Genomic DNA, 19,744 nt, shown 5'->3' on the forward strand with positions numbered 1-19,744 from the left:
AATGCAATTAGGGTTTTTAAGTAATATCTCACAGCTTACATGTCTATGAGAAAACAGCAACAGCGATATTCAATTCAAAAGAAGTATAAAACAGCAATTAGTCAGTTCTTTATATCCTGCACAGGTGCAACAGTGATAGATGCCGCATTCTGCAGCAACAACAGCCTTGTGTGCTCATTTTTCCTGACGTAGCAGATTGTTTGAAATTAACATTTTCATTCAGATAGAAGGCTGCAGGAAGCACCTGGATCTTAAAATCCCTACACAGAAGCTGACCTGAAAAGATAAAGTAATAATAATAATAATACAAGGATAAAAAAAGCGGAAAAATGATTCAGTTTTCACATTTCTATTTCTAGCCGGATTTTTGAAAACGTTACCTCCAAATAGACCCCTTCCCTCAGACAGTTTATTCTTCGGCCAAAATAATATCTCCAAAGCAATATATATAGAAACTAAGAGTATGACCATTGCTTTTTACTCTTCTCCTCCATATCGCTCTTTGAGCGAAAAAAAAAAAATGAAAGCAAAGCAAAACAAAAAAACAAACAAACAAACAAAAAACAAAACCAGGAAAACGAAACGAAAAAAGCAACTGCTTTTGGCCCTTTTTCGACTCAAGTGGCTGCAAATTTCGCTAGGTTCGCAATTTTCCCGTCTACAAATTATAGAAATTTATTTTCAATTGGCTTTAAACATCGATATATATCATTTAAAAGGAAAACTGGAAATCGCACTGATGGATTAACATATTTCATTTCCGGTTTTGCTTCATTCCGCATTATGCCTCAAAACTCACTGCGTTTATTTGTTTACTTGAAAAAATTCCAGAAGAGAAAAGATCGTCTTTACCTTCATTGTCATCATCTTTTCTTGGAGCGGCATTTATGGGACGTGTAGGCCCTTCGCATTGCACAATTTTCTGAAAAATATATTTATTTCACAAATTCTTTAAATCTTTGAACAAATGCGGAAGCTGTTTAAAGAACCAATGGGAACTTTTTTGGGGTAAGCAAGAATTGACGATCCGAGATAAAAAAAAGACTGAAAATAATATAATGTAATAATATCAAAAATATGGAAAATGATTCAGATTGAATTATGTCCTTCGTGCAAAGTTTAGGTCCAACCATAGGATACAGTGAAACCCCGTTAATAGGGTCACCAATGGGTAAAAAAATGTTGGCTGTTATTACCGGGACAGGGTAGTGAAAAATACATCGCATCGCCTTCGCACTTCTTGAATAACTGTCCTCTTAATAATGTAAAACGATATTTTTGGGTATAAGTTAATACCAAAATGAAAATACCTTTATCGAATAAGGAACGTTAATGAATCATCAAGCATTGCTATTTTAATACATTTTAATTATTATTGTCACTGAGTAGAGTGTTTTGAGTTGTTATATAAATACGTTCTACTAGAATGTACTGGGCTTACAAAAGCTGTTTGTCTTTCGTTAATAAGGTTTGCCCTTTCTCTGTAAAGATGCTCTTTTGGACGTCGGTTTCTCTTTGCACACGTGCCGCTATCCAATTAAGAAACGATGCTTTTTGTTTAAACTGAGCCCACACAGAGGTTCTTAATCTAATTAGTTCTGGTAAATTTAACGACATTTGTTTGTTATCTTACATTAATTGGCTTAATTGGTTTTTCCTAAATCTTTAGAAGCTTGACCTTACCAAGTTGTCTTTTCCTGGACATTCCTATTTTTACTATCTTTCGCGTATTTAGTGGTTTGATCGAAACTTCAGTGCGCTTCCAAAAGAAAACCTCGTCCAACAGACTATCTTAGTTAACTCGTTGTGATAAACAAGCTTTTGTTACTGCCTAGTTCAATCTACTTGCTAAAAGTTGTAACGAGTGATATCTTTGTTTAAAGGCTTTCGCAATGTAAATATCTTGCTAATTGATTTTTGATTAGAGATTTGTAAACAATCTTTTAGTTAATATATGGAAAAGGCGGGACTAATTACCATTGTACGATATTCCAACAAGAAGCTTTTAAACGACAACTTAAGCATTGTACGCGAATTGACAAATTGTACATTTTAGAGTAACGATATTGTACATATGTGATTTTCATTCATGTAAACATTCCTTGTAATTTTTGTGTCTCTCTGACTGTTTTGTTTTGACTGGACAATTGTTGGACAAAAGTGAATTTTGGAGTTTTAACTGATTTTCCTATTACGACACAACCTCGAAGGAAAATATGTTAATAATTCTTATAGCCAATCGAATTTTTACTGATGTAAGATTATTTTAAGTTGAGTAAGATTGGCAGCCTTCAGATTCAGTCAGGATAAAAGGAGCTGTAACTAGCTCTTGTCAGAGAGATACTGCTAGCCCTGATTGTGAAAAGTTGAGCAACAAGTTATCTACATTAAAACAAGTTTAAAGAGGCAAAACGTTTGAGTTCATTGTAGAGGATTACTGTTCCCCCAAGTTTCCTACTACAATCTGGTGGAAGAACTTGCTGAGCGTCCCGGTACGTGGCAGCCAAGCAAGCCCACAGGGTAAAGCCGCGGATTGCAGCCGGCTCCTTGGTTGCGTCGATAATACCTAAAGCCATCCCGAGTGAAGCCGCAGATTGCAGCCGGCTCCTTGGTTGCGTTGATAGCGCCTAAAGCCATCCCGAGTAAAGCCGCAGATTGCAGACGGCTCCTTGGTTGCATTGGTAACACCTAAAGCCATCTGGAGGACTACTCCTTCTAGCGAGCAATTCATAGGTACTTTGGCCAGGACCACGATAACAGGCATCTGGAAGCCCCAAGCAGGACCAGAAAACCCACCGCAGTGTCCAAGCCGCCCGAAGTACAAGAAACAAGCAACACCCAAGCGACATCAAGGCCAAGGCGGAATACGAAGACACCTCCTGTAAGCACTATGACTTATATGAACATTTATATTTATTAGTTTTCTTATCGACACGAATTTTGCCCGCTATTTTCTACTATGTAACCCTTTTATTTAGTTAACTTTACTTTTGTTTGTTTCATTATCAAAAAACTCAGTATTTCTTATTCTCTTGCTTACTGATGGAGAGCGGTGGTGAATGAGTACTGTTTCAAAAACCTCGCAAATAGTCACACGTTCACAAACCCTTAAATCTAAAGCCTCTGTAAAAACACCACTAACTTGTGACTGTACAACTGCTGAAGCGGTTTCGGAACCAACATTTGAAATGAATGAGGAACAACTCAAATTGATTCAGGACTCTCTCAAAACCATCCAGCAAACTATACAAGCTGATTTAGCCAAAGAAGCTCATACACAACGGACCAAATTAGATACTTTATAATCCAAATTAAACAAACCTGACACGCACGGTCTAAGGCCTGACACCTTCGATGGCAAACCTGCCTCTGATGCTGTGGCATGGCTGGATGCATTCAACCGCATCGCTAAATTAAGCAATTGGTCTCCTGAATTACAGCTTGATGCATTTCCATTGTATTTAAAAGGAGTCGCACAAGCGTGGTTTTTGACACTTTCGGATGAAACTAAAGGAGATATTGCCGCGCTGAAAACAGCTTTTAAGGAGCGTTTTACAACCGGCCCTCACGATTGGCTATTAGGTCAGCAACTCGCGACGCGTAAACAGGCACTAGACGAACCAATTGATGACTATATCGCAGACATTACGCGCTTATGTAAACGACTTAAGATGTCCAATGCTGACTGCTTGCGATACTTTACTCAGGGTTTAAACCCACAAATTCAAGGCTATGTAATTCTTGCTCGTCCAAAAACTTTGCAAGAAGCGGAATCTATGGCTCGCATGAAAGAGTTAGTGGATAAAAATCAACCGAAATCGGACAATCAGTCTGCCTTGGCCCAAATGCAAACTGTTTTGAGCCACCTTTTCACTCAATTGCCAACTAGCACTAAGACTGTAGCCAGCGCGTCTACACCTTCTGCTCTAGAACAACGAATTGATGATGTGTCTAAACAAATTCAACAATTGCAGAAGCAAAATCAAAAATTTATGGCATCCGTTTCAAGCCCTGTAGCTGGTTATGATCAACACGATCGATTTCCTCACACTCAATCTAACAGATTTAGGCCTGATCAACCTAATCACCAGATAGAGCAATTACAACGACAAGTAGCTCGCTTAGAGGATGACTTAAAACGATGCCAAAACCCACGCATCCCGGAATTTTGCTCTTTTCCACCAATTTTTGAATCGTAGAGAGTTACCCACTTTGAACTTTATGCTCACGTGCGAGCCGATCGTGATGAACGTAATTATCCTATTGTCTTACAACACTATAAATATATTTAATTTATTGGAACCCTCTTCTCGTTTATATTATTATCTTAAAAGTTCAAATTATTGCAAACACAAATGTCCCAGTGATTCCGATATCACTGAAGAACCATGTTTTTTTTTTCTATACAAAAGGGTCTGGATAACGATACCTTGATAACATTACCTTCAAACTGCACCTGTAATCCTTACTTTTTAACGACTTTAACAGTTAGTACTAACACGATGACTGGACTACCACTTTAACCAGTATCCAATAACTCCTTTCAAACCCCTTTGTATGGCTTTTACGATTTTCTTCAAAACACTCATACAATAGACCTCCCCAGAATATAAATGTTAACATTGGTACAAGTATTGCCCCCTGAATGTACTTTTAGGGAGCTCCCTGACTAGAAACGTTTCTAATGTGAATAATTCATTTAAGAATTTGTTCATGCTTAGCGTGCGTATATCGAGTTATGGATGCACGCGGGAAGTTTGGAGAGCACGAAAGATGCGTAAGAGTTGCACGAGGCGATAGCCGAGTGCAACTCTAGCCTCTTGAGTGCTCTCCAAACTTCCCAAGTGCATCCATAACTCGATATACGCACAGCTAAAAGCATGAGCAAATTCTTTTATAACATAGCTGACAAAAATGCTTGCTTTTTGATTAACTACAAAATTCTCGTAACGCGCTACACAATAACAAACGCTTCTATTGGCTGATTACGAACACTCCAAATCATCTAGTTTAAATGAAAATATTCTTTCTGTAGCTTTTCTGTAAAACTGAGAAAGAAAATTTGCTTCTTTATTCGTTAACGATCAATGGAAACTAAGCAGAAACAAGGGTAAAAGAGTCTTAAAGTTCACCTAAAGTTAAAATACTAACATGTTCGTAAGAAGTCGTGGACTATGGTTTGGATTTGCTGAAAAGATGTTTACGTTTTGCTCGGCGAAATCCAGAAAACATGTTTTTAGCGAAGACGACTAACATCCTTCTTTAAACTCATATTAATTTACAAACATTGGCTGGTCATTACGGCTTCTTGAGAAGACCTGGCAGCAGTTGTTTTTGTGAGTAATAAATTTATGTCTTCTTGTGTAATTTGTGTTGTTATTGCCAGAGAAATCTTCCTGCGTCAGTCGGATTGTCCGCAGATAACAAAAGTGTATAACAAATTTAAAAACAACAATAAAAACGGAAATTTAACCTCTTAATGTTGTTGATGACCAGTTGGTGTCTGTTCTGTTCCCAGTGAATGTCTTTCGGCCAAAATTTGCTGCAGCTGGTCTTCCAACAAATTTGCGAAACGCGCAACATGCGAGTTTTTTTAATTCGGCTCAATTTTTGCTGCTTGTTGGATCAGGACCTAAAAGGTCAATGCCGATAGAAAAATCGGGCAGTTCTTCGCTGGTTTCTTCCATATTTTAAAGAGAAGGAAAACTGCACTGCAGCTTAACAGACGACAACTCTGCAGCCAGGTAAAACAAAATGCTTACGTCATCTTATTTACGCACGGGCGTGCGTAAATAAAGATTTTGTTCATAGTGGCTCAATAGGACTTATATAGGGCAAGCACGCGCGCTATGTTATAATTACTATTAAGGAAGAGCAGCCGTTTTCCCTTAGCCGGCAAGGGATAACGCAAATAGTAAATGTTTTGCTTTGCATAATTATGTTCCTGTATAGACGAATTCCCTATACAGAAGATTTTCCCACATTGATAGTAGACAGTATAAGATAATGCGACAGCGTGGGTAGTTGCTACGACCCTTCGTATAAGTTTTCGTTCTTTTCGTATTCAAAAGTTATCGCTGTTATTCCAGCCCTGTATTCGCAAAACTTGCCAACTATAGCCAAATTCTCTGGTTCGATTCCTTAGGACTGCAATCAAGCCAAACTTGACACCAAACAACAACACCGCGGAATAACAGAACGCAGGCACAGATCTATAAAACTGAACGAGAAACTTTCGCTGTCGCGATTTTAAACTCCCATTTCTATCTTAGTGGAAGACGTAAAGATAATTTCCTTGTACAGATGGAATGCCTGTATCGGATGATACTTATGATGAATTTCCCCGTGAGATGATGTATCTCTCTGGATGATATAAAAACATGCGCTCGAAATGAACAGTCCAAAACTGCAATAAACAATACTTGTTCAAAAGAGCATTCCAAATTCTTAACCGAACTACTTGCACAGTTACGCACAGTTCAACGCTCAATGTTACGAATCCTCTCTTCTCATGGTTATACTTCCTTAATTGAGTGTGACTCTTATATCCGTCGCTATTATCAATGTGCTACCGGTCTCATTTCTACCATGACTTGTCCTGATGAATATAAGACATCCTTAACCCTCTGCAAACGTTGGGCTCTTCAATATTGCCATAATATCTCCCACAAGAAAGAACATGGTTATTAAACTCAAATCAGACTTCGCTTATGAAACGACGCGCACGTGGTAAACAAAAGGATGTTCGCGACGTTCCTCTTGAATCTCTCAGTGCACCGCACGACATTGCATTGATTCATCCGCTGTTATCGGACAATCTCCTTTTGTTCCTCCTTCGTGTTCTAAATGTTGTAAACCTATTTCCTTCGCGAACACCGAACCTGCTACAGTTTAATTATCTCTTACTTACTTCGGCAATTTTTGGTTTTCAATTTGACAGATTTACGCTTCTTTAACTACGTGCAACCCATTTAGGTTTTGTCTTTTATAATGTCGCCTTATTGTACTAACCTGTTTCTGCCCTTCTGGTAATTTTTCGTTCGTCCATTAACCAGCCGTTTTCCTCCTTCTCACTTACCTCCTAGCGGTATCTTTTCACAAGGTAACTGTAATTCTTGGTTTCTTGTTTGTAAGATATGTCAAAAGCGGTTATTATGTTCTTGGTACGGACACGTGCAGCAGCCACGCAAGCTGCCCCACAATGCTTGATGATTTTAGCGAATTACAACACCAAGTAAATAGTTCTCACCTTTTCCTCGCAACAGGAGTTGCGTTTTTCTAAGGATGGAGAAATGTAAAACGATATTTTTGGGTATAAGTTAATACCAAAATGAAAATACCTTTATCGAATAAGGAACGTTAATGAATCATCAAGCATTGCTATTTTAATATATTTTAATTATTATTGTCACTGAGTAGAGTGTTTTGAGTTGTTATATAAATACGTTCTACTAGAATGTACTGGGCTTACAAAAGCTGTTTGTCTTTCGTTAATAAGGTTTGCCCTTTCTCTGTAAAGATGCTCTTTTGGACGTCGGTTTCTCTTTGCACACGTGCCGCTATCCAATTAAGAAATGATGCTTTTTGTTTAAACTGAGCCCACACAGAGGTTCTTAATCTAATTAGTTCTGGTAAATTTAACGACATTTGTTTGTTATCTTACATTAATTGGCTTAATTGGTTTTTCCTAAATCTTTAGAAGCTTGACCTTACCAAGTTGTCTTTTCCTGGACATTCCTATTTTTACTATCTTTCGCGTATTTAGTGGTTTGATCGAAACTTCAGTGCGCTTCCAAAAGAAAACCTCGTCCAACAGACTATCTTAGTTAACTCGTTGTGATAAACAAGCTTTTGTTACTGCCTAGTTCAATCTACTTGCTAAAAGTTGTAACGAGTGATATCTTTGTTTAAAGGCTTTCGCAATGTAAATATCTTGCTAATTGATTTTTGATTAGAGATTTGTAAACAATCTTTTAGTTAATATATGGAAAAGGCGGGACTAATTACCATTGTACGATATTCCAACAAGAAGCTTTTAAACGACAACTTAAGCATTGTACGCGAATTGACAAATTGTACATTTTAGAGTAACGATATTGTACATATGTGATTTTCATTCATGTAAACATTCCTTGTAATTTTTGTGTCTCTCTGACTGTTTTGTTTTGACTGGACAATTGTTGGACAAAAGTGAATTTTGGAGTTTTAACTGATTTTCCTATTACGACACAACCTCGAAGGAAAATATGTTAATAATTCTTATAGCCAATCGAATTTTTACTGATGTAAGATTATTTTAAGTTGAGTAAGATTGGCAGCCTTCAGATTCAGTCAGGATAAAAGGAGCTGTAACTAGCTCTTGTCAGAGAGATACTGCTAGCCCTGATTGTGAAAAGTTGAGCAACAAGTTATCTACATTAAAACAAGTTTAAAGAGGCAAAACGTTTGAGTTCATTGTAGAGGATTACTGTTCCCCCAAGTTTCCTACTACAATAAACAGCCGGAATGTTTTGCATATCGCGTACAGTAATTGTGAACTTTCAGTTTTTATTTAAAGAAAAAAGCGATTGAGAGGGCTCCCATAATGCTATGTAGTGACGAGGACTTTTTAGAAAAGAAATAAAAGTTGGTGATATGTGGCCACCTCTCAAATGGCTGCAATAACCTCTCTGCAACGGCCAATTTTTTTTTGGCAGACATTTCATACCTGACTGACTTTTGCTTAAACCTCTCTACAACGGACACCTCTCTATAATGGCTGCACTTTCTTCTGTCCCCGAGGTAGCCGTTTTATTAATTGTGGAGACGTTTAACTGCACTTTGTGCGCGACAAAAAATGGTTAGCAGTTAACCTTGTACCACGGTTGCTCACAGTTATGTTTTAATACTACCTCTCCTCATTGCCCTATAGATAAGCCGCTTCAGTTCTCTTTTTATGTCTCTTTTCAAAAACGCGTAAACCAACGGATTTGTCGCCGAATTGGCTACCAAGAGAACGGTTACTCCCTGTGCAGCATTATCAGTCACCCTGTCTGAGACAAACATGATTCTCAGGATCAGATAGTTTTTTACTAGATGACATGCCAAGAAAAACACCACTATAGCAATTATGAATGGTGCTGAGCTATGTTTGCGTCTACCAGGATGTCTGGAAGCTGCTGTCTTTAGTGAAGCCCGCTTGAGTGAAGTTTGCAGTTGCTTTCTGAGAGACTCCATAGCAGAATTCTGAAGTGACTGCACGCGAATTACGGCCAAAATACGGACAACAGCATAGACAAACAGAGTGGAGCACAGTATGTCAAAACCTGAGACACCAGTTAGACGCAGCACTTTTAAAACAGTGTCTGAGGTTGCAGCGAACATTCCCAAAACCAGGTACAGCGATATCAACAATGGAATCAGCCATGCCAACAAGATGACCCTTCCAGGGCGTCTCAAGATGATGAAAGTGTTGTATCTAAGAGGATGAAGAATTGCTGCGCAACGATCCCACGTTAAGATGCAGAGATTTGCAACTGAAGAGTGAACCAGAAACCAATACGCTGCCATGTATATGTTCTGGTTACAGATCCTATTATAGCTGACGCAAACATGACCGCCGGGGAAGGCAACCATTCCGACGCCCAGATCAGCAACTGCCAGGGAAATTACAAACCAGTTGGGTGGAAAATGGAGGCGGGGTATCGCAGCGATGAAGGCTATTATAAAACCATTCCCAAGAACGGCTAACACGGAAAGTAACCATCCCGAAACATCGAGCCAACCTTCCATGTCAGAACACTTATAGAGATTATTTTACGACTTCAACCTACAAGAAACCGTTCAAGAGTAAGTGCCGAATACCCACTCACTTTTCAGCTCACTTCATTTAAATTTCTCTGACGCTTTGAAGAGTGAAGCGTTACACAAAAGCTCTTAGACTGTCATCAGCTGAAATATTATTCAATTTTATACTCGCGATACCAACAGTGATGTACTTCGCTTTATAATTGAAGTTTCACTGTGGGGAGGGAAGAAATAGGAGCTCCCCTAAAAACGCTCGCGGGGGAGGCTAGGACGAATAAGACTGACACCGAACATATGTTTCCCGCCCCCACGCTTCACGCATGTGCCGCACGGGCTGGAAAGATCTGGAGATCATGGAGGCCAACGGGAACAAGCGAAAGCTGAGTGGACTTCACTGTTTTGACTTTCGTTTGTTTTAGCGTGTTTTTGATCAATTGAACCTCTTAATAATTAAGATACTATGGTATCAAAGAAAACGGAAGTAAAGAGAAACCAAGTCGATTCTTGCAAGTACAAGTGATCAGTGTATGACTCATTCGCAACAATCATTGTATAAAGCTTGTAAAACTGACTTTCTTTGTACCCTTTACTAAGAATGGTATATTTAAACTTACAAAATGTGGACTTTGTCCTGAAAGGTTTCTGTATACTAGGCAGTGTAAAACAGATTATGGTTAAAACGTATAATCGCAGCTGTAACAGGAACATGTAACTTTTTCACATCCCATTGTCCTTTCGTTACAGACTCAACCCCCGTAGCGAATACCAATTTCAGCGACTCTAATCTTATTTTCCCTGTGGGACCAAACAGTTCAACTCTTTAGGACCAACTCCAAACCCAAGTATACCTTATATTTCAATATTTGATTATAGATTACCACTGATTGCAGTCCAAGAAGATATTGGAGGCAAAGCATCTCATCGATCACGAGGCTCTCAACATAACATTCAGTCCATTTAGTGGAATTAGCTTAAACCTCTGGTTAAACCCATCTACTGTGTACCGGGATTTGAATGCGCGCTATAATTGGCTTGTTTTTGCAGGTTGATGGAATGCACTGAGGAAATTGTAGGTAGTTGATATTAGAATGTAATAAGACGTGCTTAAGACAGCACCTCCTTCTAATATGGCGGCCTTGTTGCTTTTCTTTAATGTTTTTGTCACGTAACTCTTTGTCTCCATGTCAACCTTCAGACGTGATAAGAACCGTTTCCGCGATCAAAACGGATCTCAAACGGGCCAGTTTTTACCCGGGGGGTACTCCCTATAATTGCCCATTCGGGGAGACTCCGTCCAAAAAGATTTTTTTAAGCACCGTGATAACGTAAAAGGGTTAGCCTCCTCACCCTGTACTGATCTAATCAGGAATGGAAAGGGAGATTACAATAGATAACCATTGCATGTTTAAAGACACAAAAGGCCTGTTGTGGCATACCACAATATTTATCAGTCTGGGTTATTTACAATCATTTTTAAACATTTTTAACCGCACAGTGAAAGTAAAACTCACTACGTCGACCCTTTCTATAAGGAAAGTTATGCCCTGTAGTTATGCGTCCTGGATAATTTTGAATTTTTGAAGCGTTTAGAAATTGCAATGCCAAGGAATTCTCTGCAGATTCCTGCGCGAAATCATGACACCATTTAAAGTGCCTCAAGCCCGGGGCCTCAAGTAGGAGTCGACGATTCACAGCCGCTATGCTGAATTTGGGGAATTGCGCGAACTACCGTAAAATTCCGAAAATAAGCCCCTCCATATAAGCCCCCCAAGCTCGTAACGCAAAAAACCCAACGTTAAATCGCCCCTCCAACTATAAGCCCCCCGGGAGAGCTTGTTCTTGGAAATTGCCCTCAAATAGAAAGAAAAACAAAGCAAAAACGGTGAATTTACTTCCAACTATAAGGTTAGCCCAATCGATTTTGAAACGCAAATTTCTCTCCGTAGATAAACCCCTCCGAATATAAGTCCCTCCAAAAATAAGCCCCTCAAAAAAGGCCTTTGCCCCGGGGCTTATTTTCGAAATTTTACGGTATGTTGTTAGACCCAGGTCCCCTCGGTCTTCATTCAGCGATCGCAGCGATCATATGGAAACCAAAAATTGATGCGATCGCTGAACCATTTTTGTCAGCGATCACAGCAATGGTAGCGATCATATGGAAAGCAGGCTTTAGGCCCCCTTTTCAAGGATCAGCAGGAGGATACCACAGCAGTATTTTCGGCTGCAAACTTTAATGATATACGTTGTTTTCTCCAGAAACGAAATTACCCAGCCTTACCCTGACTAGGACTATTTCATTCATTTTGTTATTTTCCTTGTGAATAAAAACTGCTGCACTCGGACGATGTCAAAACTGAAGCTGCAGCAGAATTGCCCTAGCAAACTTGGTAAAATAACCCATGAATTATTTCCAATGAAGCAACCAAAATCAGCTTGTGGTGATCTAATAAGAGTTTTAATTATTCTCAGGTTAAATCTACAAATTTCATCACAATATAGTGTCCTTTATTTAAGTAGATACATTGGAGCTGTGGCCCATAAAATAAATAAATATACTTTTTTAACTTTCAATTCAATTAGGGTTTCCTAGTAATAGTTTGCAGCTTACATATCGTTTAGAAAACAGCAACAGCGATATTCAATTCAAAAGAAGTATAAAACAGCAATTAGTCAGTTCTTTATATCCTGCATGGGTGGAACAGTGATTAAGGTGCCGCATTCTTCAGCAACAACAACCTTCTCGGCTCATTTTTCCTGTAGCATTTTGCTTAAAATTGACATTTTCATTCAGATAGAAGGCTGCAGGAAGCACCTGGATCTTAAAATCTCTACACAGAAGCTGGCCTGAAAAGATAAAATAATAATACTAATGATACAAGGATGAAAAAAGAGGAAAAATGATTCTATATCAGTTTCACATTTCTATATCTAGCCGAATTTTTGAAAACGTTACCTCTAAATAGACCTCTTCCCTCAGACAGTTTCTTTTTCAGCCAAAATAATATCTCCAAAGTAATATAGAATCTAAGACTGTGACCATTGCTTTTTTTTCTTCTCCTCCTTATCGCTCTTTGAGCGAAAAAAACAAAAAACAAAACAAAACAAAACAATAAACAAAACCAGGAAAACGAAACGAAAAAAAGAAACCGCCTTTTGGCCCTTTTTCGACTCAAGTGGCTGCAAATTTTCTCTAGGTTCGTGATTTCCAAAGAATCGGCTAGATATATAATAGTCCCGTCTACAAATTATTGGAATTAATTATTTATTTTGGTTTTAGAGCTATCGATATATACGGCATCAAAAAGGAAAACTGGAAATCGCACTGATGGATTAACATTTCGTCTCTTTTGTTTCATTCCGCGTTGCGCCTAAAAACTCACTGCGTTGATTTGTTTACTTGAAAAAATTCCAGAAGAGAAAAGACCATCTTTACCTTCATTGTAATCATCGTTTCTTGGAGCGGCATTTATGGGACGTGTAGGCCCTTCGCTTTGGACAATTTTCTGAAAAATATATGTATTTATTGAATAACAAATACTTTAAATCTTTGTTTTTTGTTAAAATAATCCGCCTTACAGTTTGTATACACTTTTGAACAATTGCAGAAGCTGTTGAAAGAACCAATAGCCACTTTTTTGGGGGTAAGCCGGAATAAAAAATATAATAAAAGAATAAAAGAATGAAAATAAATATAATAATGATAAAAACATGGGAAATGACTCAGATTGAATTATGTTCTTCGAACACATTTTAGGCCATCCAACTATATGATACAGTGAGACCCCGTTCAGGTAATAGGGTCACCAATGGGTCAAAAAAACAAATAAGCCGTATTAACAGGGTGGCTATTACCGGAACAGTGTAATAAAACATTGCATCGCCTTCGCACTTCTTGAAAAACTGTTCTCTTTAATAAACAGCCGGAATGCTTTAGATATCGCCAGGAGCCCATCATATCGAGTACAGTAATTGTGAAAACTAGTTGAAACATTCCTTCCGTACATGACTATTAAACCGTCACAAATGCGTTTTAGGTGTACTGTAGTCTACTGAAAAAACATTACAAGATACACTGAAGCAAGAGACTGAAGATAGGCCCAAGCAATTTAATTTTCTAAATTTCGAACGAGTGGCCGTATTAACGGGGTGAAATTATAAAAGATTCTGCCGTTTGAGATTTTAAAATGTGGCCGTTAGCCGTATTAACGGGTGACCGCATTTAAAAAAATAACAACCTAATGAAATATTTACCTTTCCTGATGCAGGCATTTTGCGGAGAGTTTTTGCAGGTAAAGCTTCACTTGTAAAGGTTTGTGAGTCCAAAATTACACTGTGTAGAGCACGTCGTCTATAGCTCTTTTATAGTCCTTGATGTTGTGTTGAACTGGAGCGAGGCGGTGATCACACGAAGTGCACATGAACGGATTATGTCAATATCCCTTCTGTATGTAGCTAGTATTGACAACGGATTTCGTCTCTGATGTTGTTTCACAAAAGTGGGTTAATTGTTAATCATGTCTTTCTTAAAGTCAAATCACGCGAAGGACACTACAATTATGGAAACTTTATTTGTGTTTAATGTACAATTGTAAATCTCGCTAGGTATAGGCAATTTATAAATGCTGCTTGAGATTGAATTATTCAAAAAAAATAAAATAAAATAAAAAGAAGAAGAAAAGAAATTATCAAATCAAATCAAAATTGTATTAAGTCTGGGCTATCCCAATTCCTATTTCTACAACAAAAGATGTAATATGTTGCTCTAATGGCTATATTTATCACTTTTTTGATAAATATCACAAGACAAACTTTTCTCCTGACTTGCTTTTAATCTCATAAAAAGCATTAACATATTGTTTGTGAAAAGCAAATTTTTCTGGTCATGCAGTATAAAGCAAGAACTTCCTTAAATCTGCAGATGTTTTTCAAGGCGTAGGATAGGAGGATGGAGATTGTGTTAGCCAGAACTTGTTAGAACATAACAGCCGGACAACTATTTGTCTTCCTCTCAGGTAATTCCCTTGAAAAGGAGTATTATCCAGATTTTTTTAAGAACCCATAGTGTTCCAATTGACAGCCATAAGGACATTTAAAAATTGCAATAAAAAGATTTAGGCCCGTAATTCTAATTCCCCTAGTTGCGCGCAAAACGCTCGAAACTTAAAAAGCTGTCAAAAATTCATATCATCAAAAGCTATAAATCTTTTTTTGCCTGGGCCATAATTTTTTTAGTAAAGTAACACCAAGTTATCCGATCTATCAAAAATGTAAGAATAATGGGCAGTTTGACATCATCTCATACTCCTCTGTCACCAAATGCAGAGTTCAGTGTCTTTCATACCTAAATAATACAATTTCTACTATTCATTTCTTTTTTCTCTTAAAAATGTATTTTTCTTGCAGCCATAATGAGTAAAAACACCAATAAAAAATAGGGGTCACCGTTCTCGGTTCATGGCAAAAAGACAACACACGTGACAATTTTGGCTTCAAATGATCATTTTATGAAAAGGGACCGGGACGAATTTCAAGATCGGCACGTTCTCAGCCGAGAGGAGTTATAGTGATAATCGCTATTAACCAATTGGAGTACAAAAAAGACCTTTGCTGCCTCTCTTTAGGCGACTGGACAAAACTACCGCCACATTTTATGTGCCAATGCTATGCGCAGCAAGTGATGCGCAGTGCAGTTACTGAAAATTTTTTTTCGATTGATGACCCAAGCACGAAGCGCGCAGGTCGTCAAAAAAACAAAACAAAACAAACGAAACAAAACAAAGCAACAACAAAAGAAACGAGGATCAGTATTTGCAGTACGGACCAAGAAAATAAGGCTAATAAGATGTTTACTCTATGGCTTCCCGTTTAGGGGACCGGAAAGGTCCGGTAACAACTGCTGAGGACACGTTGCAGGACACACGATTTGACAGTCATTTGACAGGCGTCAAAAAAAGAAGGTTTTATTGGCTCATGAAAACATTAACACATAAAAGAGGCTTTCCGAGAAAGTGAAAACAAGAGGGCCATTTTGAAAAAAGTTAATTCGGTCAAAACTAAGAGCACCGCTGGAGTATGTTGGAAACTGAACGCTGTGTCTGTGTTAGCTCTCCGTGTCAGCCACGCAGGCTACCTGTTTGCACTCTTGGCCGGCCGGACAAATCTTAACCCTTTAACATTTATATATTTTCTCCATATATATTTTTTATTTTGAAGAAGAAACTTTCTTTTATCATCTCATTCCATAGTAACCATTGCCTTCATTTTCATGACCTTCATTCAAATTTCATCAGAGAGCACTAAACCTTTCGGCAAATAATTTTTTGGGGCATTCTTGTAGGCATAGTATTGGCACTACCTTTTCAAGTTTCAATCCTCGTCCATCTTTGCCATACGTTGAACTAGACGACAGGATACAGTTTTAATGCCTAAATATACTCCGGCTTAAATAAAAAAAGTATACCATTTTTTTCAAAAATTCCATTGAGGCGAAGAACGTTTTAGCTTTTTAATAAAGTTAGCAAATAGCGTGTGACCGAGCCACAGTAAATACATCCTCTGTCACTTTAGGGGTTAAAGGCATAACTACAAACGCTTCTCTCCTACTGTCAGTTTTCTGGTTGGAATGTTTCGAAATTCAATAGAAAAATAAAGTCACGTTCAGGGAACGCTGCAGAGGTCAGATTCATAAGGTTATATTGAGCAAATGAAAAGTGTTAAAAGCAAATTCTTATGGATGAAACTGACCTGATAAAGCTATCTATTTTAGGTAGATATAAGGAATATAGAGTAAACGAAATAAATAGAAAAAACTTGCTTCAAAAAGCTGTTCACCGTAAAAGTTATTCATTACCACTTTAAACATATTATAGACATTCATGTATAACCATAGGTCATGATGCGTGTCATCAACAGATGTTAGAACAGAAAGCAGTATTCCGCAAAGACCTTAATGAAGCCGTCCGGGTTATTTCAAGCCCATTTGAGGGAGGGGGGGGGGGAGATTATTTGAGAGGGGGAATTATCTAATTTAGAAAACACGATGGTATCAGTTTTTTGTGATTTCCTTGTTCGAACCCTGGGGGAGGGGGTACTCCTGGGAATTCTTGGTGGGGCGTGTGCCGCTCGGTTCTCCAAATCTTGACCCTATTTCAGACCAACAAAATAATGTAATTTTCCACAGCTGTTTTCAGAACAGACCTCTAAAATCCATACCCGATTTCAGACTGGGCCTTTAAGCAGAAATTATGTTATAATTACTTAGATTAGAGGGCAAACAAAAAAAACTCTTCAAATCCATTTCGAATTCGCATATTTCTCGTTCTTTCTACACCCATTAGGAATTGAAATGAAAATACGTTCATACACTCCCATAGTTCCCTCAAAAACCATATCCGATTCCTGCTAAAATGGGTAAAGCTAAAAGTGAAGGGCAGTGTTCAGACCAAAACGGAGCAAACACCCTACCAGATGGGGTGGCACATACCTATATAGCTTATATAAGGGAGTACCCCTCCCCCCTCCCCCGGGGCTTGAATCGAAAGTGGTGATGATAATAATCATCACAAAAGCTCGTCTTGTCTTCTTAGAATTTCCATGCCATAATAACAATAGTGTGCGCCAATAATAACAATAGTGTTTTTCCAGTGTTCCTGCCCTGTGTTATTTTCCTTAGAATTCTTAAATAGATAACGGGATAACGTTGATTCACCTAATAAAAATACAAGAAAAAAGCAAGTCTAAAGAAACATTTTTCTTATGGCCTCGTGTATGTTTCAATCCTTTGTTTAGCTTTCCTCGAGTGATTTGACTTACATGTAAAGAAGGTCAGATGGGGCAGGATATGACAAGATTAACAATTAACCCAGCTTATCAGTGCAGAGCCGAAATCGGTTGTTAATTTCTATAGGTAAAATACTATTATATAGAAGGGATATTGGCATAGTCTACTCAATGTGCATCTCGCGTGATCATCGCCTGACTTCAGTTCAACACAACATCAAGGGCTATAAAAGGCCTAAAGGCATAGTGCTGTCAACAGTGTGTTTTTGAACTCGAAACCTTCACAAGTTAAGCTTTACCTCAAAATTCAGCAACATGCCTGCATCAGGAAAGGTAAATATCTCATTAGGTTGTAAAGATGTTACAATATTCCTCTAAATGACCATAGAATTTATATTTCAAACGATAAGTGTCTATCACAACAAACTTTGAATCAGATTTCTTGCACATTCTTGGCAGGATAAAATCTTTCTTGAACGAGAGATATAAAATTGGACTTGTAACGTGGCTTTGCGTTGATTGTGTAGAAAAAGAAGGTATAAAAACTTGGGGGGGGGAGGGGATAGGGTTTTTTTTATTTCTGGCTTTATTTAAAAAAAAAATACCAACGCCTACCGTCGCTTCCTTATTTCAAGAAAACAGTTATGGAAAACAAAAAATATTAATCATTAATCATAATAAATAACGTATTTATGATCATAATGTTTTCAGAAAATTGTGCAAAGCGAAGAACTCAGACGTCAGATAAATACTGGTTTGGGAAAGGATGATTACCTTGAAGGTAAAGCTAGGCTATATTATATGAATAAATTTTTCACCCCGCAGTTCTCATATATAATTTTCATATATTCAAAGCTTCAAAAACTATATAGTTGTTCACAAAAATAACTCAAAACAATGCGCTCTGAGTTAAATGAAGTAAAACAAAAGAAATGAACTGCTAACCCCTGAAATCTCAAGGAAATTTCTTTTTTCTTATACCCCAAGAGCAAGGGAAAATAGATTATTTTCTCTTGCCCACAGCCATGGAGCCAAGTAATAATTATAATTTGAAACTGGACTGTCCACAGTCCCCTATTTTTTCGTAAGAAAGTCAGGATCAAGCGCTTTTTCATTTGTACCAAGCGGCGAGCGTAGGTGGCGTCTAGATTTGACGCAAATCCAAGATGACCGCCAGTAATGCAGCGGTCGATCTCTATGAACTTACGAAAAAATAGGTGACTGCGAACAGTCTAATTTGAGACTAAAGCCTATTATGACATATAGAAATGTTATACCTAGCCTATTTTTGCTCTCTTATTTTATTTAATTTTTATCATTTGACATTTTCAGGCCAGCTGTTGTGTAGGGATTCCAAGATCCAGGTGCTTCCTGCAGCCTTCTATCTGAATGAAAATGTTAATTTTAAACAAACTGCTACATCAGGAAAAATGAGCACACAAGGTTGTTGTTGCTGAGGAGTGCAGCCTCTATGACTGTGGCACTGTTGATCTTAAAGAATGATTAAATACTATTCAATATGTTCATTAAGTATTGCCTATGCTGTTAAATTATTGACAAATAAACTGTAAGCTGTGATTTAAGCCCTTAACATTGAAAGTTAAAAAAAAAAAACTTTTGTGTTTGAGTCTGACAGTTCAGATGCAGCATCTAGCACTCTTGCAGTATTGATGTGAAGAAGTTATTTTAAAAGCACTATTTAATATTTCGAATAAAGATCGCCGCTCTCATTATATTATAAACATGTAAACTGTAAGCAATGATTTTTTCCCAATACGTTGAAAGTTCAACTGAAAAGAAAACTATATTCATTTTTGAGCTACAGTTCAGATGCAGTATTGCTGTAGATTAAGGTACTCTTCTTATACTAGGAATAAAATAAAGCTGTTGAAATCATCGCTAGCTGGTTTTTATATCTTTCGGCGTATCTATATCAAGGTTTGCCACGACAATTTTTTGCCCTCTGTACTTGAACGGCGTTTATAGTTTCTCTTCGATCAACAACTACAACAAAAACAAAAACTCAGTATTCATAACTAACCGCTGGAATCCAATTAATACATTTAATGGGCAAGTTAGTTAAACGGGTTTTTATCCATTGTTTAACAAAAACGCGTAGCCTTTTTCAGTTTGTTCAACACTTTCATAAACACCAGATATATCATATCGTGAACAGCTT

General features: G+C 37.8%; 1 protein-coding gene and 2 long non-coding RNA genes across 3 annotated transcripts; 1 reads left to right on the plus strand and 2 right to left on the minus strand.

The window, feature by feature from the left end:
* Positions 1–8,874: 8,874 nt before the first annotated feature.
* LOC140938374 (5-hydroxytryptamine receptor 6-like) lies at positions 8,875–9,771 on the minus strand. The gene has a single exon (XM_073387861.1). It carries the CDS (start codon positions 9,769–9,771, stop codon positions 8,875–8,877), a length of 897 nt encoding a protein of 298 aa, XP_073243962.1.
* A 2,585-nt stretch (positions 9,772–12,356) lies between these two features.
* LOC140937591 (uncharacterized) lies at positions 12,357–14,180 on the minus strand. The gene is made up of 3 exons (XR_012165497.1): positions 14,038–14,180; positions 13,220–13,289; positions 12,357–12,630 (listed from the first exon to the last, which is right to left on the minus strand). It is a non-coding gene; the product is annotated as an uncharacterized lncRNA (long non-coding RNA).
* A 3,563-nt stretch (positions 14,181–17,743) lies between these two features.
* On the plus strand, positions 17,744–19,465 carry LOC140937412 (uncharacterized). The gene is made up of 4 exons (XR_012165463.1): positions 17,744–17,898; positions 18,277–18,346; positions 18,898–19,025; positions 19,207–19,465. It is a non-coding gene; the product is annotated as an uncharacterized lncRNA (long non-coding RNA).
* Positions 19,466–19,744: the final 279 nt, after the last annotated feature.

This window comes from Porites lutea, chromosome 5 (assembly GCF_958299795.1).
Source record: "Porites lutea chromosome 5, jaPorLute2.1, whole genome shotgun sequence".
NCBI lineage: Eukaryota > Metazoa > Cnidaria > Anthozoa > Scleractinia > Poritidae > Porites > Porites lutea.

What these genes read in the sequence shown, in the direction of transcription:
- LOC140938374 (XM_073387861.1), bottom strand. Translation starts at nt 9,771, where the DNA reads ATGGAAGGTTGGCTCGATGTTTCGGGATGGTTACTTTCCGTGTTAGCC.